Consider the following 27,456-nt stretch of genomic DNA (forward strand, 5'->3'; position numbering starts at 1 on the left):
AGAAAAAAAACTTTATAATTTTTTTATTATTTTTATTGAAATATTTTTAAATTGCATTTCTTAGGATGTGAAAAAAGTTGGAACAAAAAGAGGATTTAAAAAAAAAAGAAGAAATACTCGCCCATTTCCCTGCAGTTCAAATACCATCAATCACGGCAGTACATTTCAGTAAAGAGTTGGAATATACTTGTATGGGGAAAAAGCAAGACTTTCTGAAACCATGGTAACAGAGAGGGGAAATTGCACAACCTTGAGTTGCATTGAATTGCACAACTTACAAAGAGTCATAATCTATGAGTACAAAATCAAAACGGCAAAGCAGTTTCTGAATGCTTTCTTGTCTGCTGGAAATCAATGATCATCTAAAGTTATTAGTTCTAATGCTAGTATATTGATCATTCATTCAAAGTTGTATTAGGTAATAAAAGACGTTTCTTACTAAAAAAATTATGATAGCAAGTTTAAATAATTTTAAAATAAATTTATTAATTATTGTAATCAATAATAACAATTGCTGATAACATCAACAGTTTATTCAACATAATTTAATAGAAGCTTCACAAATAAATTAAGAACATATAGGAGCAAATAATATAAGTAATAGAAGCAAAAATACTCTGGACAAAACAAAGAAAAGAGTCTAATTGAATACCTAATTAAAAGAAACTTTTTACATTGTATAAAAATATATCGCATTCAATTAACACGTTTTGGTTTAAAATTATACAGGATTTTATAATAATTGCCAATTATAACAATTTCCAAAATAATTATTAATTTATAACAATTTCCAAAAATCAAATTCTATCATTTATGGCTGTTCTTTGAAGACTCCGTCATCATATGATGTAAAACATTTTAGCAAATAATATGCTATTTTTTATAAGTGGTGAGTTTGAAAGAGTTATTCTTGGCTGTTAGGCAAAATTTCGATCATGTTCAGCGAAAGGTCTCAATGCTAATCATGAAAATGGTGCAAAATAATAACATGAAGAAAATGTCAGAGCTTTATAAAAAGAAAAAGAACTAACACAGCATTGTTTCAGATCATAAGTATGTGCGAAAATTAAAACATTTTCATCAGGGTTGAGGTTTTTGACGTCCTAAACTGGTTTTGGACAGGGTATTTGGGTTTTACTATCTTAAACTGACCTCTGTCCTAAACTGACTAAAACTGTCATATACTGTCTTAAAGTGTCCAAAACATTAAACATTGGTAAAAGGTAAAAATTCTATATGTGTAACCATTGTACACACAATAATTACATATATTAATAAATATTTGATACTTTTTATACAATTTGCTTTAACTTATCAAAGGAAAATAATATATAACAGGAAAAGATTTGTAACTTTTGAAGCTCCACAATTCATTGAACAACAAAAGTGAATACCTTATCCCTTAAATATGCTTTTAATACTTATAAATTATGTTTTTGCATAAGGATTAATAATGCAATGCTAAAAAAATAATTAAGTTTTTTTAAATAAAATCGAAACTTGCCTTCATTTTGTTTCTTGTTCAAAAATCAAATTTTTTCCCGTCAATTTTTTTTTTACTGTAACATAATTTGAGTGAATAGGTCTTGGACAGTTTAAGACAGTTTTGGACAAAGGGAACAGGACGGTTTAAACCATGGTAATACATTCTGTCCTAAACCATGCCAACTCTATTTTTCATTGATTTTAACAATTTTCTTCAATCTTACTAAATTGGCAATTTTTTAAAAAGTTTAATATTTTTTCAAATATTTGAGCAATTAGCCCTTTTTTTAAAGTACAGAAAATAGTTATTTTAAAGAAGTTAGAGCATGAAATTAAAACCTTGCATAGATTTAAGTTACTTCAAGCTGAGAAATTTTTTATTTTCCTCAGTGAAAGAACTTGACGAAGGACACCTTCAATGTTCTTTCATCCATTCAAATAAAGTTCTTTAATTTCTTATAGTTCTTTCATTCGGCAAGTACATTATTGTTTGGAACAGTTGTATCTTCAGGGACTACAATACAATCTGGACTATCTACATCGTCAGCATCGAGAGCACAGAGCAAATTATCATTTTCAAAAGTTGGGAAAAAGTACCTGAAAGGAAAATAGTTCTTATAGGTTAATAGACTCGTTAACATTTTTGATGATCTTTAATTGAACTAGAATTAAGTTAGTTCAATTTAATTCATTAAAAAAGTTATATGGCAACTCTTTATTTACTGAAGGAGCAGGTGAGGTAAAAAGCTCATAAGATAATCATTGACTTATAACTAATATTACATATTCTATGTTCAGTGTTGTCAGCTTAAGTTTGAAAAAGGGCAGTAATTAATTTCTTGAACTGATTTAATAAATGAGAAAATGTTAATTTCATAAACACTTAATAAGTTTCAAAATGGCCTCCACCGTATGTAATGCAATTCTGCAAAAGTTTCTAGAGCAACTTTTAGAGTTTTATTTATCTGTAAAACAGGGTGCGTAGCCAGATTTTTCAACAAAAAATACATACTTTTTAAGCCCTCAAAAGATTTTTTTAATCACTTTCCAAAAACCCAAAAAAAAAATCATAATTAGGATCTGTGCAGTAATAATTTTTTTTTCCTATCGTTTGAAGTTCTTAATTTATAAACATAAAATTGATAAAATTTAGAAACATTTTCAAAAACTTTACATAATCATGATAAAATAACAAGTTTTTGATAAATATTGCAAAGAAAATTGTGAAAATCATGCATTTATTTGTAATTTAGAACAACAATCGATACGGTAAAGAAAAAATCTCATATTAAAAGATATAAAATTAAGCACTTTTTACCAACCCCGAATAAAAATAGCACCTTTAAAGCCTGTTAAAAAACGCAAATCATAAATAAGCACCTTTAAGCACTTTTTAAAAATGCTACGCACCATGTAAAAGATTCAAAAAATTTTGCCGAAGCACTCTTTCATAATTCTCTTCAATTCTGGCCTAGGGCTTTTCTTAATGACTTTGACATCCTTAAATTTCATTTCTTTACTTTAGCAAGTTTTTTGGTTTCAGAGGTCGTGGAAAACAAACAGTCACCGTAATCTTAGACCAAATCTCTTGCAGACTTTTTATAACTTAACAATATTGCTATAGGGATATGGTTAAAGGATGTTGAAGTCACGAAGAATAAACCCAATGTCAGAATTAAAGAACAATACAAAAAAGAATTTAACTGCTGCTTTAGAATGTTTATGATTGATAACAGAAGTACATTACTTTAAAAACATCAAACAATTTATACAATACTTTCAGAATTCATTGTATCTGTCCTGGAAAGTAATGGCCTCACTTAGTATATTTGATGCCTCCAATGGCCTAACTAGTTTTCTGATCACTTTGTGGTGCAATCAACATACTAGGTTCAAGTACGAAAGTTATTGACCTGAGGAACCAGTAAACTACTATGTATCTTCAATGTATTCTTTGTAATCTTATTCCCGAAGTATAATGAACTGAATTCCAAGTGAATGAAATGTATAGATACCATCGTAAAATTTTGTTCTTTCACTCTTTTTGCACTTTGCTTTTACGTCTATTATTTTGTCCTAAGTGTTTGATTATCATCCTGGATGTTTTTAATTCAGTTGTTAAGATGTTATTAAAGTTATGTTTAAATTTCGCATTTCTCCATTTCTATCTTTGACGATTGACTTATCTAAAATGCAGGATTTAATGCACGCAACCCAACCCAACTTGCCAAACATAATTGGTGACCAGGACGCGATGGGAAAATGCCTACATTGACAAAAACTCTCACTTTGATTTGAGCGCGCTTAAGATGGGTGGACCACATTGAACAGTTCACTTGCTATTTGTGACTGTGACATTATTCACATCCTTATGCTGTTGCTACTCTTCACATACAATGTTGGCTTGTATACACTATCACACACAATGTCTGCTAATAGCAACATAGGAGTGACCATGACCGTAAACTTAATACAGGTCTCACAATCAGGACTCAAAAGTATGTTGATCTTAATACAGCTCTCCCAGCTTCTCACAAAACAGCAATGAATCAACTAGTTGTATCCCGTTTATCGAATTCTATCACAGATAAAATTCTGGTGGGGGAGTACTGACGTGCGTCTACTGCTACAAAAATACAATTCCAATTCACTAGTGTATAAGACATGTTAACTCGATTCTATGGTGGGGCACTCCTTCATAGATGAAGGTTGACATTGTCTATACAACTCCACAACTTATAAGAAAGTATAGGCAGGCGAAAATCGAAGGTTGCAGAAAAGTCAGGTCTCTTTCCTCTCTCGATGTTGTATATTTATTCATTTGATTTCGTATTAGTTAGTATAACTAAAATTTCAAGATAAATCTAATATAATGAAAATGGATCAAAACACTGATTAATTGGATGAATTAAAATAATAGGATTAATCAGTCTGCAGCCATCTTGAATATGAGCACAAAAATAAAAAATAGCACCAGAAATTTTAAATAAAATTATTACGAAAGTTTTGAATGATTAATGATTGCCAAAAAAAAAATCAATCTGCTGGTCTTGTATTTTTTTAATTTAGGAAAAGTAGCTTGGAATGATACTTGTTACTTTTTATAATATAATTTCACAATCGGATATGAAAAAACCCAGAAGGCAATTGTCCCAAAGTATAATGTAATTGTTCTTAGAGTTTTAGGAAGGGCTTTGTTTAAAAATCTCCGTTTAATATAGATTTCTGAAAAAGGAACAACACATTTTACAACAGCTGACAGATGCTGTGTTAAAATATTCAACTATTTTATTTGACAGTTCAAAAAATTATGAAAATGAGCTATTTAGCTGCACTTACATTGGCTGATCCCAATTTGATGGATTAGGAAAATTCGCTATGTGTCCTGTTTCCATCATGTGCTCTAACAAATCTTCAGGCACAATAAACTTTGAATCACAAAATGTACATTCCTTTTCATACACCTAAGAGGAAAAATTATTATTATGCAATAAGTAAACATGCATATTATAAAATGAATTAACACATGTATACTACTAAATGTAGAAAGATAGCACTTTTGTTGTACATATAACAAAAAAACTTAATATACTATATCAATTGATTACGTTAAATACAAATATAACTGCTGAGTTATATTTGCATATTATGAAACCAAATTTCGGCAACTAATATCACTTTCTATTAAACTATACTTGCAGTTTTAATTTATCTGCTATTTTCGAAATTCCTCACATTTTTATTTGGAAAAAAAATGTGACGTAAAATAGGTCAAATTTATGCAATAAAACAAAAGAACAATTATCTATATCTAAATAAGTAAACAAAATAATTCGTGACTTACAGTTAGAGATGTTTAACCCTGTTTAGAAGCTTAACCCTTTAACAATTGGTTAATTTTCAAGAAAACGGTCATAAAAGTGCCTATTTTTTTTATCCTTGAAAAATACATAAAAATATGTGTATGAACAATATATATATATTCCTTTTTAATTTGTTTTTAGCTAAAAATTTAAAAAAATTTCATTTTTCCAGCAAGCAAGAAAAATTTAAAAAATATGTGTTTTAAACATTAAAAAAGAATTTTATTAAACTTACATATAATATAAATAAAGATTAGTGATTTTTTCTTGTGTGATAAATTTCAAAGCATGAGATACCAAGGGAGCTGGCAGAATAATATAAAAGGGGGTGTAACCCTCTAACAAACTCCCCCCACCCCTAAAAAAATTTTTTAAAATATTCTGTTATTACATATACTTTCATCTGTTAATTTTTTTCAAGATACATTTCTTCATTGTTAACAAGATATTTAAAAAAAAAGTATGAATTTCTTGTACTAACAAATTTTGCCACGAGAAACTGTATTGATGGCGCTGGCATAGCTACTGACTTTGAAACACAAATAACTACAAACAGTAGTTTCGTATACTAGCGTGTTTGTGCATGCTTAACATTTGTATTTATTGTGCTGATGAAGTTTTACAGTTGTGAGAAGTCAGTTTGTGTCATACACCTTTGTTAAACTAAATAACTAATAGAAAATATAATATTATTTATATTTTATTAAATGAAAATTAAAAATATAGCTTAGATATCTGCCAAGTTTGTGCACGCTCAGTGTGCATAAGAAAAGAATCAAAGATGACTCAGAATTCATTGAAAAAGTTATAAACAGACTTGGACAGAAAACAAGACGATTACAATTCTTGTTTGATTAAACAATTTTTTAATTGTTATGTATCAATAATTACTTAATTCTTTGTTTTTGAATGAAAATGTTTTTAATGAAAAAATTTCATAACAAATTTGTTTTTCATCATCATCAGTAGCTCGACAGTCCTGGGTGGACCCTGGCTTTCTCAAGAAGACTGCACCAGTCCTTTCTTCTGTGTGCCACGGCTTTCCAGTCTCTGACCTTGATTATGGTAAAGTCCCTTTGGAGGCAATCCGCCCATCTCAGTCGGGGTCTGCCTCTCTTTCTAACTCCAGTTGGCCTTGCCAAAAAGATTCTTTTAGTTGTTCTGTCATCGTTCATTCTTACAATGTGTCCGGCCCATTTCATGCGCTGGACCTTATGGTACTTCAGAATGTCCGGTTCTCTGAATATCCTGTAAAGTTCAGAGTTAGTTCTCCCTCTCCACACTCCCTTGTCACACACACCACCAAAAATGGATCGGAGTATCTTCCTCTCGAAAGCAGCGATGGTCCTCTCATCAGCTTGGGACAAGGTCCAGGCTTCAGATGCGTAAGTGAGAACTGATCTTATTAGGCTTTTATATATTAGCAACTTGGTGTCTCGTGTTGTCAGATTTAAGGAATTTTCTTATGCCATAAAATCACTTGTTGGCTGCAGTTACTCTCTTCCTTACTTCTGTGGAAATTGAGTTTTTGGAGTTGAGAATTTGTTTTTCTGTATCTCTTTAATTGTTTAAAAAAAAAGCCAGGGGGGTGCAAGTGCACCCTCTTGCTCCCCGCTGCCGGCGCCCTTGTGTTACATGTTGGAAAATGTAAACAAATAGATGGGCAGTATTTTCCTCTTGGCTGTGTCACTTCCTGTGGGAAGTTGGGTCACTTCGTAGGGGAAGTTGGGTCACTTCCTGTTATCTCAGCTAGAAGGAAGTGGGTGTTTCTGTTTTTAGTCAGTTATATCTTTGCTTTGGATAGAAGATGTTTCTTCTCTTCTGTTATGTTTAGAGAGAGCTATGTGATGTTAAAGAGTTATGTTTAGTTCAATTGAATGTAGTTTTTCTTACTTTATATTTAAAGATTTATATTCAATAAATATAGTTGCACAGTTTTCCATGAAGTGAATTCTTGATTAGTAATAGATGTCTTCAATATCTTATACTTAGTAAGCTGGCCCCTATTTTTCAGAGGCCAACAACACAATCTGGACAGAAGTACGGAGTTTCCTTCCTACATCTCTTATTGTGTTCGTCTCTTCTGGAACAACAAACTTTGCATTCCCTTAATGGTTGTCAACAATTATCTTAAAAATATCCTGGTACTGTCATCTGGTGTGCAAAATGAAAAATAAAATGCTTTCTGGGCTAAAGAAATGAATTAGTTTTATTCTTATTGGCGCGTTACTGCTGAACACTCCAGTCTGGAAATATCACGGGAGAGAGAAATAGATTGCGAAACCTCACCCCGTCATTTTCACGGGAGCGAGAAGGACTTGCATTATTCTAATTCTTGTATTTTCTCAATAAAATCAGAAATGTAATGAACAATTATTTCAATGATATTATTCAAACATTTTTCACTGTTATTTAATACTTAATTTTGTAAGATCCATTATGGATCAAATTTAAATTTTCTATAATGAATTTTCTAAAAATTCTTTCCATGACTGTGTGTATTTTATCAGTTTATAAATATTTAGAGTATCATTTTTACATGGGGTATATAATGATCCTACTATAGTGATCCCTGTGTTAAAAAAAATTATGTTATCTGCATATCCTATTTTAGTATTTAGAATTATAAACAAAAATATGGCTACTATAAAATACTAAGGCCTACTCTAAATAACACATGAAAAAAAGCTTCTGATATTAATTCTCAAATTTCTTCACCATACACTTACCATCAGTAGCTAAAAAAATGTGTATAGATAGTTTGATAGATTTAAGAGAAAATTCTCACTCAAATTCAAAATTTTTTTAAAAAAAAAGCAATATTCCATTACACCCCCTTTTTAGCCAAGAAGCTCATATTAAATTACTTTTATTCAATTACATTTTTTATTTATAACTGTTGTTGAACAGCCCACCCAAATTCAAGTTTACGACTATCAATGTTCAACTTCATAGCCTTGTAACTTTAAACACAATCCAGAAGACAAGGAAACTCCTGGATCTGTGCCTCCAAAGATATTCATTTCTTATGGGAACTTAAAGGACTTTGTGACCCTGACAGATTTAACATGCACCAGTTATCATTTAATAATAGATTCTTCAGCCGGCTGGATTCAAAGTCAGTTTTCCCAACCACAAGACCAATGAGGCTATCCTTGCCCTCAATTACATTATTTATTTTCTCAATTAATTTACTTATTAACAGCCGAACCAATTTTAAGTTTACAGCTACCAATGTTCAACTCTGTGGCCTTGTAATTTTGAACCTTATCCAGAAGACAAGAGAACATGATAAAATACTACTATCGAATTTGAAGCTTAGCTAACATGGGAAACACTAACACAAAAATGTGAATGTAGTTGCAAAAGTATTTTATTATAATAAAAAATAATAATTATAATGAATATTTTTACGTATATATAGAAATTTAAAAAAAAATTAATTAGTTTTTTAAAAAAAAAGTTAAGTTTAACATAAAAGAAAAGTTTATTGATTTAAGAAAATTCTGAAATATTTTGCATGCATTTAATAATTTAATTAAGTTTTAAATTCAAGAAAATTAAAAAAAAATTGAGCTTACCTTTTTACGAATGTAGTTGATTAATTTAATTTGTTTATAGAAATCTAATTGATAGGCTTGCTTGAGAAATCTAAAATCAAATCTGTGTTCATCCTAAAATAAAACAAAATAATTTGCTATTTCATTCCTTTTTTTAAAAAAACAAATCACTAAGATAACTTCAAAATTCTAATGAACAATGTTCTCTTTTGAACATTTCAAATATTACATACACCTTGCTTAAAAACTTCATTCGCTTCATTAACATACAAACCGGAAATTAACAATCGACATGTTTCAAGGGCTGAAAAACGGGCACCCATTTTCATGACTTGCCAGACATAAATGAGCAGAAACAAAATTAAGTCTTGATAATGGAGCTTATGTTTGAGCTCTTGAAACATTTTGACTATTATTCAGGTTATATTTTTGAAGTGAATGAAATTTTTAAACAAGTAATATCTTTCCTCTCCAGTTTTTTGGGATTATTTATTTAATTACATACACCTGAATTTAATCCTGGTAAAAATAAGCAAATTCTTAACTTTTTCCACTTTTAGCTCCTTACATAGTATCTAATTTTCCACCAGATCAATGGCATTGTAAAATGCTGTACAATACTGCATTGTACAATATTTAATGGTAACCTTTTGTTTAGTTAGTGTGTTTAAAAAACTTAAAAGACAATTTCCTAAATGTAAAACTAAGTAATGCAAGCGGTATTCCCATATATATTTTAATGAAAGTTTTGAGGAACATTCTTGCACTCTTTAGGGAAAGTTTTTATCTGTATCAAGTAATATATTTTCATTTTGTCTGTAAATTGTTTTAATCGTTTGAAACTTTGTTTTATGATATCAAGAAATATTCTTTCTTCATAGAATTTTTACATACATTTTTTAATCATCCGCGCATTGCACTATTCTTTTGATCAACATGATTATATTCTACTCACTGAAAACAATAAAAATGATTTAAAATTCGAAATGATGTAATGATTATTCAACAATTTGAATTTAATGAATAATTATGGAACTCTGAAGAATTTTGTAAATAAACTAGCGGAACTTATGGAAACTGAAAAATTTTGTAAATAAACTAAAAATTTATTTTTTTGTTCTTTACACCAGCAGAATATGTTAAGGATAAATAAGCTAAATTTTACATTTAAATACACTAAACCCTCACTACTTGTGATAAAATTTGATAAAGAGATTTTCCATGCTGTTCGGTTTTAAAAAAATAATATTGAAAGATTAGTTAAAAGGAAGTAGTTATTCAGAGAATTAGTGTTAAAAAAAATTGAATTCAAAGTCTAATTATTAATTATTAGATAGGAATACACAATAATTTTTTTTTGGAAACATTAGGGTTTGCACGCATTTTCAGAAAAAAAATCCCTGACTTTTCCAGGTATGTCAGGAAAATTTTAGTGAAAAATCAGACCATTTTTTATCGATACCATGCAATTTTTCCTCAGAAATTTTTTATTTTATTTGTAGTGTCAAATACTAGATTTTCCGAGCAAAAAAAAAATATCATTGAATAAGGATAAAAACTTGCAAGTTTGACCAAAATGTGAAATTTTTACAACATGTCTGAGTGTGAAAATTTAATTTTAATGAAAGGCGTTTTGTTTTGAATCAAGCGTTTTACTTCATTTAAAGGTATTTTGTTGGAGCATTTAATAAAGTAAATTTTTTGTAAGAGAAAAGGTTTAATATAATTAATTAAATTAATTTAGGGTTAATTTCTTGTTATAGTTCATTTGCTAAAATGACGATTAAAGAATATAATTTCAAAGTATTTTGAAAAAAAGAAAAAGATGCAGGCATCATAAGAAAGTAAATTCCATGTACATAGCATTTTTTCATAAAACTGTTTACCGTAGTTAATAATTGTTCATATATTCCATATTTTTATGAAACTTGCAGTAGAGAAATAACAAGTGATGTTTAGCTTTGTAAAATAACAGGTTGGTATAAATTGTTTTATATTTACAGATTTACATTTATTTTGTAATATTCAGGGGTGATTGTGAGCCCAACTAAAAAATCCTGAAAATTTCTTGAGTAAAATCATTAATTGCGCATTACAAAAAGTTAATGTCTTTGCAAAAATTTAAATCATTGCTATTTTCAAAACATAAAACGAATGAATAATTATGTATAAGTTTACTTTTATCACTAATTTCACTTATTATTATTTAACACATAACTAGAATAATAATAATTCAATAATAATAATAAAAAATTATTATTTAGCTGAATAAAGTAAGCTTAATCAACAAATAAATTCCATGTTTGATTCAATATTTATGAGGTGCAGTCATAACTTTGCACCCACTAGTAATAGTATAAATAAACAAATTAATAAAAAAAATCGACTGCGGAAGCAAATTCTAATGAAAACGAGAAAGTTAATGCTAAGCGATATTCTATCGACTAAAAAAAAATAATTGAAGACGGATCTATCGATACGGCTGGCAGCCTGCCAACAAAGAATGAGAAAGTGTTTCGGAAAAAATATCAAAAATAAATAAAAAAAAATAAAAAAATGGAATTAAATTTAAATAAAAAATATTGTTAGCCAATATAATTTCTTAATATAACTTGTAATGAAATATAGCTTGAAACTTCAGAACCTTGGAACTCCGGATCGCGATGTTAAAGAAAAATCTGGATTTTTTCTGGAGCACAATAATCTTTGAATATTTGAGTTTTTGACATGTGATGAAAGTTGCACCAATGAAAATGTGCCAAAAGTGGTACGTAATTTTTTTTTTTATATACACAACAAAACAGTTCATATAAATCTAAAGAAACATAGTTTACAATGTTAAAGCAGTTTATTAGGATATAAAGTAAACTTCTGTAATTGTTCAGAACACAAAATTTGTTACTAAGACAATATCAGATTAATGTGATTAAACTTGTGAAATTTGTTTCCTTATTTCTATATTATTTACAATAATTTCTGAAGAATTACATTTTATGGGAAACACTAAATTTATTGTTATCGACAACAGGGTTACAATCGAATATTCTGAAAAAGGATGAACTAGATAAATCATTTACTATAACAGAGTACAGCTACAATCATGTTCATGCTTGCAACCAGACAAAAAGCAAGATGACCATTAAAAAATAATACAATTCCAAAAAATTAGTGGTATTTTATTTATGCATTTATTTTTTCAAAAGCAGAATATAAAATTTTAGGCTGCTTTATAAACATTATTTTTAGATTAAAAAACAATTATCGAATACTTTTTATAAAACTTCTATTTCAATCTATTCAGGAGTCAAATCAAAAGACTTTGAAAAGCGCTTTTGACCACAAGGTCATGAGTTGTATATCCCTGAATAGAGTGTTAAATAAAAGAAAATGTAATTAAACCATGAAAAAAAAACTATAATATCATTTGGTAACCCTGATACAAAATTTAATCAAACCCATTTATTACTTTCATGTGTTGCAGAGTTTCATCAAAATCTTCCAACTTATTCTCACAGAAAAGGCAAGTAATTAAATTTCTGTCATCTTCCCAATCCATAATCTCTCTGAAAATAACAAATCTGCTGATTAGAAATTAAAATAAATTTTAAAAAAAATTTTTATACATAAATTTTTTTATTTTTGTTACAAAAAAAAAATTTTTGTATATAAAAATTATTTTTTTACATAAAAAATTATTTTTGTTATAAAAAAAATATTTTTGTATATAAAAAATCATTTTTGTTATAAAAAACTTTTTTCGTTATAAAAAAAATTACTTGTGTATATATAAAATAAAAAAAATTTATATAAAAAATTTTTTTTTGTAAATAAAAAACTATTTTTGTTATAAACTAAATTTATCTTTGTATATAACTTTAAATTTAATATATTAATCAATTGTAACAAAATTACTAGATGCATTCATTTGATTCAATGTGATATTCAACAGTGAAACTAAAACAAACAGAATAGTAAGTGATCTATAGATAATATTTAATAATAATTATACAAAATTATTTCCTGATAAAAGCTTTTGAATTACTCTTATCTCTACATGGGCAAAAGTAATGTATATATCTGAGTGCATGTTTTTGTATCAAGTAGAGTATAAATGCTTTGAGTTTAAAATATGAATCCAAGTTCTTTTGCTTTTCAATGATAATAATTTTTTAGTTTTCAAACATTTTCATAAAATTAACAGAAATGCCTTTTTTTGGAGTTTAAATGCAAATGCTTTTTTTCTTAATTTGTTTAAAAATGATAATTAATAGAATAGAAATTTGAAACTTCAGCAATTTTTTCTTGATAGGGATCCAATATTTGTAGGATAAAATGATCTCTGATATTTCTTTTTATAACCAAGAAGTTTATGAGAGCTGAAACTCTCATGTCATAAGACTATCTTTTCAAGGTGTAAACATTAATTGAATATTAAAGTTATACTTTATGTTTTATTACACTACGTTTTTAAGATTACACTTTGCATATCTTCAACTGAGGAAGAAGTTTTATCCTTCCTCACAGCTTGTAAAAATGTTCTGTCAATATGCATCATTAAATTTCCGCATTTCTTAAAAGGATGTTTTGTTAATGATGCTAGTTTAACTCATTCACAGATTAATCAATATCAAAGAATTCATTTTCAGCCATCGAGCTCATCGCCTTAAAAAGGTAAGGGTAAAAGGTTACTACCTTTTTCTTATCAATTTTATCATAGTGAAGAGATTTTAAAACTACCATTTTATACACTATCATTTTCATGAACAGAGCATTTTTAGCTATTTTATACAGATGACTAGATACATCAATACGAGATACATCAATTTTTATACAGATGATTATTTAAAGAATCAGAATTCGCTACAATGACTAGAGGTCAGAATTCTCCCAACAGAAAGTATATTTGAAAGCTGATTTTTGATATACAAGTGTGAAGTAAAAATTCCAACGGGTATAATTGAGAGATATTCAATTACAATCATCTATGCTTATTTATCAATTCAAATTTATCACCAAAAAAAACCCCTACTATTTTAGATGACCAGCACTGAAGTCTCAGATCAGAAATTATATTTAAGTACATGACCTATATGCAATGTATTAAGTAAATGAAAAACGAAAGCATACACTTTTTTTGAAAAATTGAAAAAATTACATTAGTTTAAAACCAAACAAAAAATTTCTTTTGTGCCTAAACTTCAAGACAATACAAAGTGTTAGAATGCAATTGTAAAGTAAAAATAATATGCAATTACAATAAAAATAAGTAATCAATGTATAGGTATAAGTTATCAAAAGTTATAAGTAATCAAAATTTATGAATAAAGCTAATCATAATTACAAATTATTATACAACTGTAATTATTGACAAAAGTAGTTAAACAACTATAATCACGAAAAAGTACTTATACAACTGCAATTAGGATTACTAGTAATCATACAACTTTAATTATGAATACTACTAATTATACAGCTGTAATTATGGCTGTAATCATGATACCATGAAATATTGCTTACAAACTTATAATCTACAATTTTAAATAATCATTTTTGCAAGTTATCATGATTCTAGGTAATTATAAACCACAACTGCAATAAAACTGACATGTCATCATCACAATGTCTAATTTACATATTTAGTGTAATTCTATTTCTATTTGTTTCATCATAACATAAAATGAAAGATACACTTATCCTGAAAAAAATTTAATTCTTAATAACAGAAATTTTAGAAGTACACATTTTAAAATCCAAAAAAAAGTACTGTACTATTCACATGAAAGGGAAAAAATAAAACAGTTATGGGAAAAAATAAACATGTTTAAAAATTTCTTTAGTGAAACTAAAAAGACTTATTTCAATATGACTAAATCACCACAAACTTGATTTCAATTAATTCAGTAGTTATAACATAAAATTCATTTGGTATGTTGAGCCTGCAAATTCTAAGAAGTATAAAAATTTAACAAATAATAAAAACATCAAAAATTATCAAGCCTACTTTTCATTTCCATCTTGATAAAATCTATCGTCTTCTTCTTGTATGTCAACCCACGTTTTTCCCAGTTCCTTTAAAAATCAAAGCTAGAATTAATTATGATAATGAACAGTTATTATAGGTCAAGAAAAAAAAGAATAACAAATTACCAAATAGTTAATAACATAAAATTTGTCATAAAACTGATTTTGGGGATTGACTCTCTTGTGTTGTTTCTTTCTCATGTGCTCCTTCAAGGTCATAAGATCCTTAAAGACTTTTTCACAGTAAAAGCATTGCAAACTACAAAAATTAAAATAACACTTAGAACAGAAATCTTAATTAAAATTATGCTAAGGCACTTCACAAAAAGTGTTAATAATAATATAAACTACAGATAAATTTAAACAATTTCAAATTTAAAACAATTTTTTTTTACTACATATAGATTAAAAGACATCAAACAGTTTTAAAGATTATTAATTAAGTAATTAATTCCTCAGATCAGTAGGTTGTAAAATTTAGACATTGCTGATCTGTAGGGTGCAAAATTTTGAACATTGCTAGAATGTAAATTTCATGATTTTACGTTAAACAATTCTTCTGTCTTAAGTTAAACAATTCTAATCATTAAAATCTGAATTTTTTTAACCAAATTTTACAGATAATTTTAAATGTTTTGCAAGCAATAATTGCAAAAGGTTAAAAGGTATTTTACAGTGTGTTTTAAATATTCTATAATAATACTGTAAATGATTAAAAGGTATTTTATAGGTATATTGTGTGTTTATATAAGCTTTAACACAATAAAAATTTATTATAACCTTTATAATAAATGAATCAGATTCAATTATGAAACAAATTCTGTCTCAGAGATTCCTATCAATATAAAAATAATTGTACATGGTCTGAAGAAAGAATTGAATTTTCTTGCTGAATAAGTTATTAACAGAAATGAGGTAAAAGTTTTGATGAAGAATAAAATTGAAATAAATTTTGATAGATTAGATTAAGAAAAAAGATCAAAACTTCTATTACCAACAGACATAGAACACTAGCAGAAATTTATGCACTCTAGCTGGCTGGAAAGTGTTTAAAATTTTGAGTGATGATAAATTTGGCAATAATTTTCTGTCAGTAATTAGTCAGGGATCAATTGAAATTTGTATTGTGATCAAATATTGAGTTTCATTTCAGATTTGAGCCCCTTAGATTATCAGAAAGTGGCCAGAACTTTAATTGATGATAAATTCCCTTAGGGTATAATATCATAATAAATTCCATTTGTAATGGAAATAATAAGAAAATAAAAAAAAACTTCTATTGCTATTTGGTCAAGAACTCCAACTAAATTTTGGGTGCTCTAGCCCATAAGGAAGTCATACAAGTTTTTATCAACAATAAATTTCCTTTAGCAATAATTTTGTGATAAATTTTGCTTGCTTAAATAGATAGGAAATAATTAAAACTTGCATTATTATCAGGCATTTGGTTCAGTAGAGATTTGAGTTCTAAATTGGAAATTGAAGTGTTTGAAATTTGATTGATACGCACAAACAGAAACGTATTAATAAAAATGTTCAAAAATAATGAAACCTATTAGAAAATTCTTTTTTACTCTCTTCTATATATTTATGCCTAATCTTGTAATAGCTTTGCCAAAAATGTGGCTACAATTCTAAAAACCATTTTTTTTAAAGGAGGGCAACTACATTGATTTTGTTTTGATCATACAGTTGCAAATTCAATGTTTTTCTACTAGTGCGAGAGTATAATAAGAATATATAGTTCTTAAATCTTATACAATCACATGAAATATATAATATCATATGAATAATATAATAATGAAATAATTACATGAATAAATGATTATGAAATATATAATGTAATGATATACAATCATATAAAATATATAATAAGCAGGACAGTAACAAAAAAGTTCATTTTAATAAGAAAATAGATATAAACCTTTTTAATAATGTCTCTAAGTGGTCCAAGTACTCTTTTATGAACACTAAAAGAAGAAAAGAAAAACAAGGTAAATTTTATTGAAGACATTTTAAATGAAAGTAATAAACAGGATATCAGCTACATTTTAGATTTTAAAATCCATGACTAATCCCAAGAATTTTTCACGACTTACTATTTTCTCCAACAAAAAAAGAACAATAACATTGAAATGATAGGTATTCATTGAAATGTATATAACCAAAGGTATAACCAAAACTTATACTCTGTATCTTCATATTTATAGATTTTAAAATTAAAAAAATACAAAAGCAGAAAAAAAATTTTCCTGCAAAATTATATTCTAAAGATACTTTTCTTGTTCATCGGAAAGGAAAGAAATACAACTGATTTTTCTGTTTCTCATTTCAAATACGCGAATGACTGGCTTGCTTCAGTTGGAATTTTAAATTTATAAAATAAAAAAATAAATAATAAGAAAATTCTGAAATCACAGAAGTTTAAAAGATAATTTGCTCTAGAAATAATGCTTTTTCTTTCATTTTTTTGAAAGAACACCATATATTTTAAAGAACAAGATAAAAAGATTTTACATTTTAATAAAATATGACCGTGAGTGGGGATTTTGTTACAAATTCAGATATTCGAAACACCATGAAATTGGGTGGGTGGGAGGGGTAAATTTCATTTTAAAAATTAGATTTTCGGGCGACCTAAATACATGACTTTCCATGATTTTTTTACAAATTGTTTTTTAAAAAATTGTTAAAATCATGACATTTCATGACAAATTTTGTTCAATATCAAAATCCATGACTTTCCATGATTTCTCATGACTTTCCAGGTGGGCAGATACTCTAAATAAAAAAAACTATTCACTCTTTAATCTCAAACCTTGTTCAAAATAAAAAATCTGGTTGTTTTTCTTCACGACAAATAAGTTTTTCTCTGTTTTTAGCATTATAAAATAGAGAGAAACTGTTTGTCTAAACAAAATGTGATTAATTTAATTTAAAGGAAGGTAAATGAATTCACAAACCAATATTATCTGGAGCTCCAATAACAAAATTATGCTGATCCCTGAGATGGTCAAGAATAACAGTCCTGTAAGAGAAAAATGCTAGTATGTGTCAAAAAAGAAAAAAAAAAGGAACACGCATAGAAAATTTCGCAAATATAATGTAACACAAATTTATATTACAGCACATTATATTCTCTACAAAATTATAAAATTAGTTCAATAAATCTCTGATTGATATTTTTTTGAAAGACTTTTGCCAATTATTTTGACATTGTTCCTCAAATTTTATTTTACATGTGGAGTATGGAATTTTTACTTTATATGTAGAGTACTAGTAAGTTATACAGGGTGCATAGCCAAATCTCTCAACAAAAAATAAGCACATTTTAAGTACTTTTTAAGCACTAAAAAAACATTTTCAAGCACTATATACATTAACAAAATGCAAAATAATTTTCAAACACTTTACATGATCATGATAAAATAACTAGTTTCTGACAAAGAACTCTTTTCTTGATTAAATTAGCCATTATAAAATGATCAAGAGATTTCTCAGTTCGATATCAGAGGGTGGAAAATGAAGCCTGACATTGAGAATATCTACTTGCTGAATGCAGTAGAGTTACACATGAGAGTGCAATAATCTCACCAAACTTAATAATCGCATCCAGCTCATAATACGAGGGGAAAATTGACATGGCAAAGAAAAAAAATATCATTTTCGAAAAGGGAAAATTAAGCACTTTTTAAAAACACCCAATGAAAAAAAGCACCTTTAAAGGATTTTAAAAAACGAAAATCGAAAACAGGCACTTTTAAGCACTTTTTAAAAATGCTCTTTTTCTTTTCTTCCTTCTGCGCATTAAATTAGTGGGCATTGTTTTTTCATTAACTTAATTTTATTTGAAAATGTGTAGTGAGTTGTGTTCTTTGGTTTTAGGATTTATTATTTTGAAGTAAGTTTTTGAACATTGTTTTCTTTTGCATTAGTTTAAGTATTATACTTATGCAATTGGTTTCTGTAATTTGTATATTATCTTCTCTCTACCTGGACATTTGGCAAAACCTTTGGGGTACAGAGAGAGCAATTTAGACATTTGTGGTGCTCTCTCAATAGAAAAGGTTTTGCATTTGACTTCCAGGGCTGGTAACCCGTGACGACGTCAGCTTTGGTTGACATATTTGTAGTGTATCTACCCCTTTACAAAATACCAAATCACTAGTATACATGTACATGTCCACTAGCACATGTTAACTCGATTCTATAGCGGGGTACCTTTACATAGATGAAGGTTGACATTGTTGATAACTACTCTAACCCCCACAATATTTTTCACTGTTTACTTCCTTATTTATTTATTTTATTAGTTAATTTCAAGTTATGAGAGAAAAAAAATGCATAATAAATTTTTAAAAGAACTAACTTGTTTCCTGTAAAATGTTTAGAGCAAAATAAGCAGTTTCTGGAAAATGAAGAATCTTCTCTTTCTCTTTGTAATTCATCCAGTACAAATTTCTAAAATAAAATAAAACTTTACTTTTCAAAAATATATGATCATCAATGGTTCACAATTTTAAAATTATTTTTTATAACGACTGAAAAAAAAAATTAAGTAAAAATTATCTCAGGGCACATAGTCAGATTTTTCAACAAAAAATATCCACCTTTTAAGCACTCAAAAAAATATTTGAAATCACTTTCGAAAAAAAATCATAATTGAGAACTGTGCACCAATAAAAATTTTTTTCTATAGTTCAAAGTTCTTAACTTATAAAGCATAAAAACAATAGAATTCAAAACATTTTCAAAAACTTTACATAATCATAATAAAGTAACTAGTTTATGATAAATATTGCACAGAAAATTGTGAAAATCATGAATTTTTTGTAATTTAGAACGACAATTGACACAGCAAAAAAAAAAAAATCTTTTTAAAAGATATAAAAATAAACACTCTTGGCAAACCCAAATAAAAAAAGCACATTTAAGGGCTTTTAAAAAACGGAAATCAAAAATAAGCACCTTTAAGCACTTTTAAAAACGCTATGCATCCTGTCTCGCCCTTCAAATTATGAAGTCAATTTAAATGATTTTTTTTCCCCAATGCCCGTCTGGGAGATGACCTGTTGTTATACAGGCATCTGAAGGGCATATTTGTTAGCCACTTTTTTAGGGGCACCATATTAGGTGGGCCAATGTTGCTCCCCCATTAAAAACAGATAGTACAGAGAATGAAAGAACATCCCCGCCTTGCCCAGGATTCAAACCCAGAACCTTTCTGATGTGAGGCCAGTTCCCTGATCTCTACACAGGCCGGATGGTAGATTTAGATGACTAAACATTATAATAACTTTAAATTATATTAATTAAAATACAATTGAGACAATAGTTTAATTTGTGAGCATATTTTAAAAAACTCATTGGTATAAAACTCATTAATATAAAATGTAGCAAAGATCCCTTTAGGATAAGAAGGGGAAAATATTTATTGCACAAAAATAATTTTTATCCAATGAATTTGAAATTATAATTGATCAAACTACTTATTTTTAAATCACTATTTAGCAGTCACTACTGCACTAGACAAATTGAGATAGAAATTTAATTTGTGAGCATATTTAGAAAACTCATTAGCATAAAATAGAGTGAAGAGTTAACTTCCTTCAAAATAAGAAGGAAAAAAGGTTTATTGTAACGGTGCGTATCAAAATGCAAATTTAATTTCCGAAAAAACTAATATGAAATATTTGTGGATAACAGATGTAGAAAATATGGTAGATAATAGTTACCAATCTTTGCTGCTGCAATTGTTTTTGAACTTCTTTGTCTCTTGGAGCAGAACTAAGCAGTGAGTAATAATACTCTGCTGAATTACTAACTGAAACTAAAAAAAAAAGCAGAAATATATAAATATTAAATTAAGGGAAAATATTTTATGTTAGTAATAACAAGGGTGATTGTGAGACCAACTCAAAAATCCAGAAAATTTCTTAAGAAAAATCATTAATGATGCATTTAAAAAAATTAACGTTTTTTTAAAATTGAAATCATTGATATTTTCAAAAAATTAAATTCCAAATATATTACATGCAGCGTAATTGAAATGGATAATTATGTATAAGTTTAGTTTTATGTTTAATTACATTTATCATTCTATCAGAAAAAATATTCACAAATGAAAGAGATGCCAAGTATAAATTCTTGTTCTAATATTTTCAAATAAAATAGACAAGAATTTTTATACTGATGCAATCAATGATTTCTTGAAATTTCTGGACCTTGGATTTCTGGATCGTAATTAGCTGAAAATCCAAAAATCCTGGTGTTTTCCGGAGCACAATCATCTCTGGTAATAACCTTACAAGGAAAAGCACTTTTCCAAGTCACAATAAATACTCTTATGAAATTTAAAATTGTCTCACAACACTGTTATCATATAATATTTACACATAATTTATGTTTCATTAATTTAAGACCATGAAACTAGAGGTATAAAAATAAGTGGTGAGAATTTAAACGCAGGTTTTAAAACTCAAACTAAAAACCTACTCATATACATTGTAATTATTATCAAAAAGAAGATATGAAGATAATATAAGTAAAGAGAAAGAGGGAATATCGAATTCATTTAGTAGGATGGGTAAGCTTGTTTCTCATTATACATAACTTTTCAAATCAAAAAATAAAGCTCGTAAATATTTACTTGCATTTCTTTTTCAATATTTATTTTCAAGTACTATTTGATCTTTAGAACAGTAATTGCTAATAGAGCAATTGCATGAGCTGGCAATTGCTTTTCTTAGTTATTGCCAGCACAAACATTGATCTCTATAATCAATAAGAACGAATTTTAATATCACTCTGTATTGTCAAAAATATCGATACACTGTGATGCTTCTAAATTCAGTTCATTTATAGCATTTTCAAAGTGGTCAATATTTTTGTTAACTACATAAAATTATTAACACTCAGAGTAATATTGTATTTAATATAACTATCCTTATATATAATATTCGCTAAATTATCTTTTCAATATGTTATGTTATGTTCGATAATATATATATGTATAGCATAATAGATAAATACAAAAAGATAAAAAAATGGAGAAAATTAAGAAAAACAATCAGTTTTATTCACTGCGCACAAGCTGGAAGTAAATAGAACTCATAAAATAAGTTCAAAATGTAGAGAAAACATGGAAAAATTACAGAACAATGAAAAAAGAGAAAAAGAAAAATAATAAAAAAAATCCAGAAAAAAGGAAGTAAATTAATAAAAATCCAGAAAATAAAAGATGCGAAAAAAGAAAGAAATATTTTTCTGCATATAATCGTGTGAGCTGATAAAAAGATTATATCTTTTATTTTCTTGATTTTTCTTTTCTTTTCTTTCTTTTTTAGATTTTTTTTATTATTATTTTTCCTTTTCCTTTTTTTCATTGTTCTGTAATTTTTCCATGTTTTCTCTACGTTTTGAACTTATATATATAGTATTTCCTAAATAAGAGTAAATTTTATTATTTGTTGATTTAAATCAGCTTGATTTAAATCATGATTTAAATCAAATGATTTTTTTAAAAAAAATCATTGATTTAAATCAAATGATTTTTTTAAATATATATATAGGGAGACCTGGGGTAATTCCTGATCAAAAAATGTAAATATCTATTTCGTGAAAAAACTATTCAAGATAGAATTTTAATATTTACTGGAAGTTTGAGGCTATATGAGATGAGTCTTATGCTACCTTCTTTTGTTTGAAAATCTAATTAGAATTTAAAAGATTTTAAATTTTTAGTGATCAGGAATTGCCCTTCTCCTGATCATTTCTGGGGTAATTCCTGATCACCAGTTTTTATAGTAAAGGGACTGTTTAAAAATAATTATACAAAGTTAATTAACAAATAAGACATCAAGATCAAACAAATAAACCAAAGAGATATGTTTAAGCAGCTAATAAAACGACTTATTTAAGAGCAAGAATAAAGATTAACACTTTAAATTTTCCAAAAATCTTTGCACAGTGCCATACGTTTTAGGCAAGCAACCAACTCATTCTCATGTTCTGCTGAAATATAAGAAAGAGTTCCCACATAGGTTACTTTTGCTGGATTTTTTAACTTCATTAAGTGAGAGTGGTAAGTAAGTTAAGTAAGGTATGTCAACAGCTCTGACAGCAGTTCTCACACTGAAATTTTCATTTTCAATCATTAAAAGAAATTCACTAATTTTGCTTTCTGGAAACTTAGTATCCTTTTTAGGATTATAATTTCTCACCATATTTATATTAGGCTAATTTATAAACTTAAAAATTATTCTAACAATGTACACACATAAAATTAAGATAGAAGCAAGGTAAGACAAACCAGAAATGGTGCAAATCAGAACACATTTGTCTTGTATACAGTTAAAAACAAATTTTGTGATTACAGTTAAAATATATTTTATAGTTGTTCCACTTAATGAATATGAACTGTTAATTAAGAAAAGACAATTAGCTACTTTTTATACTATTTATAGGAAAAAATTACAATGATCAGGAATTACCCCAGTGATCAATAATTACCCCATGTGTAGGGGGCAACATTTGATATAGTTTCCTATAATTAATCATAAAGTTTACAGTAGATGTGAAACAGTTAAACAATGCTTACACTATTTTTATATCAAAGAAAAAGAACGTAACTCAAAATATTTATTATTAAGAGAAGGAGGAGGATCTAACATTTTAAAACCCATCTTTGATATGGAAAATACAGAAAGCAGTTTAACCCCTTAACTGCCGCGGGCGTATATATACGTCTCAGCCAGACGATGCGTTAACTGCCGCAGGCGCATATATACGCTTTCCCGAAGTACGATGCTTTGCATTGCGCTGCTATAAATAGAACTACACCCCCTACTTCAGAATGCAGTAAAATGGCCTTGAAAGTGTTTGCTTTGCGAATGTATTACTAATTTCGGAGGAGGGGGAATGGGAAAAGGATGTTATGGAAAAGTGATATCGTATTAATCGCTTGTGTGTATTTATTTGAGTAAGGTCGGGTTTATTCTTTTTTCGCTTTTGTTTCCCGAATGTATTTGGTGCTTTTTATTCTTTCCATTAACGTTTTCAAAGAAAAATGCATTGCGAAAATGTGCTGTTTGTTCAAGAAAAAAAATTAGGCGTGAATCCCGCTATCAGTGCGATGAATGTGATGATGGTTTATGTGTCCAATCATGTTTCAGGAATTATCATACAACAGCTAAGTTTTAACAACTTTTATATTGTATTTTCATTATTTAATTTAAATTTTGTTCCTTTTTCTTGTCTTGTTAAATTAAACTGTTTTTAAATTGCAAAGAGTGAATCATTTTCCCCCACCAAAACACCGTGTAAGAAAGTGCACTTGAGCGAAAAACGGTGGCACTGGGGAGTGAATCACGTTAATTTTACTCGGCAGTTAAGGGGTTAAAAGATACTTATTTTGCTAGATTAAACAAAAAACTATTATTAAGTAAATGTAGTTATACTTTAGTAAAATGTATAAGCATTCTTGTCAATGTCTCAAATTTAAAAAAAAAAAATTAAATAAAACTTAAGTGATCATTATTTACCCCAGAAACAGAGTGATTGTGAATTACCCCGTGTCACCCCATTGATTTAAAAAGTTAAAAAACAGTGTTTTAAATTATTGATACTTTTATTTCTTTTCTTAGTTTTAAAATTTATTTTAAATAAATTTCTGCATTAATTTTAAAATTTATTATTGTTGCATTAATTAATTTCAGCTAATGAAATTACTTTCTCTTTTTACTACTTTCTACAATTTTCTCGGTATGTGTTAAATTCCAACACATTTGAAATTACATTTTCAAAAATCTTTTGATTCTTGAGATTGAAAGCACAGATTAAAGTAAACATTTAAGTATTTTATCTCATATTATGTTTACAGTACCTTTGACAATATCCGATTTTCCAAAAAGAAATTTTGTGAGAAAAAAAATTTCATACATAGATTTTTCTTAAAAATTTTTTTTTAGCTTAACTTATCTATTTTGATATAGGATTAAAAATGAATATTTTAATATAAAAATATATAGATTAAACATTGATTTATTTTTTGATGAATGACTACATTTATAAACACAATCTGTTACATTTATTTTGTCATTTTAAAAACCAAGAGAAGAAAAAAGAAATCACAATTTTAAATTAAAATTATGGTTTGGTAATTGAAACTTTGTTCTAATAGTTAAAGTATTCTTTAAATTCTCTATTTCATCTAGTCTTTAAATTTCAATCATGCATTTGCTTCAAAATGCATTCTATGCATTCAAAGCTAAGTATTATAATGAAAAAATTGCTTTAGGTAGTTAGAGCTTCTAAAATATTCTTATAATATAGTTTTAATATTTATTTAATTTTGATGGAACATTTATAAAGTTTTTTTAGTCATAAATAAAATTTCTTATAGTGTATTTGAATAAAAATCAAAATCTGATTTAAATCAAAAAAATCTGATTTTTTTTTATTTTTTAAAAAAAATCAAAAAGTTCACGAACCTTGCTGTCTCTCTAAATTGTAATTAACTACTAATCTTGGTTGCAAAGAAATGCTACTAAAACTTGCAAATACAATAAATGCAACTGTAGATCCAATACTTAACGCTAAAATATCTTTTAGCATTAAATTGTCTAACGTGCAATTGTTGGTCTTTTTTTGCAAACAGCCATTAACCACCTTTAATTCATTAATGCTGAATATTTCCCTCTTTGCTAGAAATAAAATTGAATTTTCATTTTTGACTTTTCAGCAAATAAAATGTTGATCATATTTAATTTGATGTTAAAATTTTTAATGGTGACAAGTCATTTAATTAAGTTAAAATGAATCATTTTATTATAAAATAACAACAGACATAATTTTTTACATATTACAGTAACATATTACATATTTTTAAATATTACATATAACAGACATACTACACTTACCAATACTGTCATAGGCCATAGAACTTGCAGCAGAAGAGGCTAAATTTAGAGTTTTGATCTTGTGCTCTAAAAACAGTAAATCTAGTTAGAATTTTCAAAAAATAATTTTTTTAGAATCGATTTAAAATTCAAATGCACTTGTTTTTAATGTTCTCAATAAACATAAAATTTAACCTCACAAACTAAGAATTTTTGACAGTTTCAACTGACCATAACAGGGATTTGGAAATAATTCCATCATGCCCAAGACCTATAATATCATCTATAACATGTGCTTTTCAAAAAAATAAAAATACTCTACATATTTTTAGAATAGAAAGCCCAGTATTAAGAACAAATTAGGGATTTAAAAGTTCAGAATATAATAAAAAGGTAATGAGACAACTTGCATTTAACATCTCATAATTTATTTTTAAAGCTGTTTTTTATTTTATTAGTTCATGACATAATAGAATAACCAGAAATTTCCCAAAAATAAAAAAAGGCAGGGTGCTTTTTCAAAAAACAAAGGCATCTTCCGTTTTGAAGGGTACTAATCTTCCAAATTATATCAACTATATTTAGGTAATTTAAGAGGTCTTAAAAACGGAATTCAAATAATATTTTATACACATTAATTTAGAAGAAAAACAATTTTCAGTAGTTATGATAATTTGAAGCTTCTGGTTCCTGCTACTACACTCTCTTTCTTTAAAATAAAAAGAAAATAAATTTTAAAAGAATTTCTAAAAAAAATAAAAATAAATAAAACGAGAACAACATTTTTACAAAAAGGGCAAGGAGGGTGCATTTACCTCTGTAAAACAGCAAGCAAACTGACCACCCCTCTAAAAACACTTATGGAGAATAATGAAGGAACAACACTTTCAGTTTTAAGCATTTAATTTTGAATGATTGATATCAAAAGCATGATAATAACAGAACATTAAAAACAGCTGATAACTGAAATAATTCAAAGAGGAAGAGGGATTAATTAGAGTTAGTAAACACTTTATTTTATTATCTCTTTTAATAAAACTTAATAACTCTTATTACAGTTTTATCCTAATTACAAATAACAGAAGGATATAACTCGTACACATCCAAAGAGAAACCTCTACAATTTTTTCAAAAAATTCAATTAGCGATTGCAGTTGGCCCTCAATACGGAAATTTATCCGATTATCTATTTGGTTAGCAGCAATAAATTGAACTCAGAATATGACATAAGTTATGCGTCAGCATTTATAAGTCTATTTTTAACATTTTTCAAAACATAACTTTATGCTAAAAAGACATCTTCTTTGAAAAGCCAATGCATAACAGAAGAACCAATCGAAGGACTGACATAATTCATTTCAATGAATGAATAAAATTTGAGTTGACAATTCTAGATCAGGCAAAATAAAATACAAAAAAAAAATTACAATAAATTAATATGAAAGGAAATTTAGGATGGGGATTGACAAATACCGATGAACTGATGTTTCTGATCCATCTTATTACACAACTGTTTCGCAAATATAGAAGAAAAAAAATCGCAGGTTTTTCTTAGAAGAGATTTTTTTCTTCTGTTGGTTAGAATGTGGATTATAGAAAAGTGCAACGAACTCGTTGCGTTAGCTTATA

At 27.4% G+C, this 27,456-nt stretch overlaps 1 protein-coding gene across 5 annotated transcripts; it reads right to left on the minus strand.

Moving 5' to 3' along the window:
* Nucleotides 1-515: 515 nt before the first annotated feature.
* LOC107454544 (zinc finger protein 277) lies at nt 516-27,456 on the minus strand. Of its 5 annotated transcripts, XM_071180474.2 has the most exons (13): nt 27,301-27,456; nt 25,849-25,914; nt 20,665-20,759; nt 19,299-19,390; nt 17,893-17,957; nt 16,854-16,899; nt 15,056-15,188; nt 14,910-14,977; nt 14,541-14,603; nt 12,375-12,471; nt 8,930-9,022; nt 4,825-4,949; nt 516-2,082 (listed from the first exon to the last, which is right to left on the minus strand). In XM_071180474.2, exons 1-13 carry the CDS (start codon nt 27,323-27,325, stop codon nt 1,953-1,955), a joined length of 1,098 nt encoding a protein of 365 aa, XP_071036575.1. In that variant the 5' UTR covers nt 27,326-27,456; the 3' UTR covers nt 516-1,952. The 5 variants fall into 5 exon arrangements, with proteins under 5 accessions (XP_071036575.1, XP_071036577.1, XP_071036578.1 ...); XM_071180476.2 differs by lacking the exon at nt 14,541-14,603; XM_071180477.2 differs by lacking the exons at nt 14,541-14,603; nt 27,301-27,456 and adding an exon at nt 26,643-26,790.

Source organism: Parasteatoda tepidariorum, chromosome 1 (genome assembly GCF_982258835.1).
Source record: "Parasteatoda tepidariorum strain Cologne lab strain chromosome 1, Ptep-v5.0, whole genome shotgun sequence".
Classification (NCBI taxonomy): Eukaryota; Metazoa; Arthropoda; class Arachnida; order Araneae; family Theridiidae; genus Parasteatoda; species Parasteatoda tepidariorum.

Coding starts and splice junctions, on each gene's coding strand:
- LOC107454544 (XM_071180473.2), bottom strand. CDS start 25,543: ATGCTAAAAGATATTTTAGCGTTAAGTATTGGATCTACAGTTGCATTT. Junction 12,472..14,540: donor AATAGAATTACACTAAATAT/GTAAATTAGACA, acceptor TGTTATTTTCAG/AGAGATTATGGATTGGGAAG. Junction 2,083..4,824: donor TCAAATTGGGATCAGCCAAT/GTAAGTGCAGCT, acceptor TTTTCCTTTCAG/GTACTTTTTCCCAACTTTTG.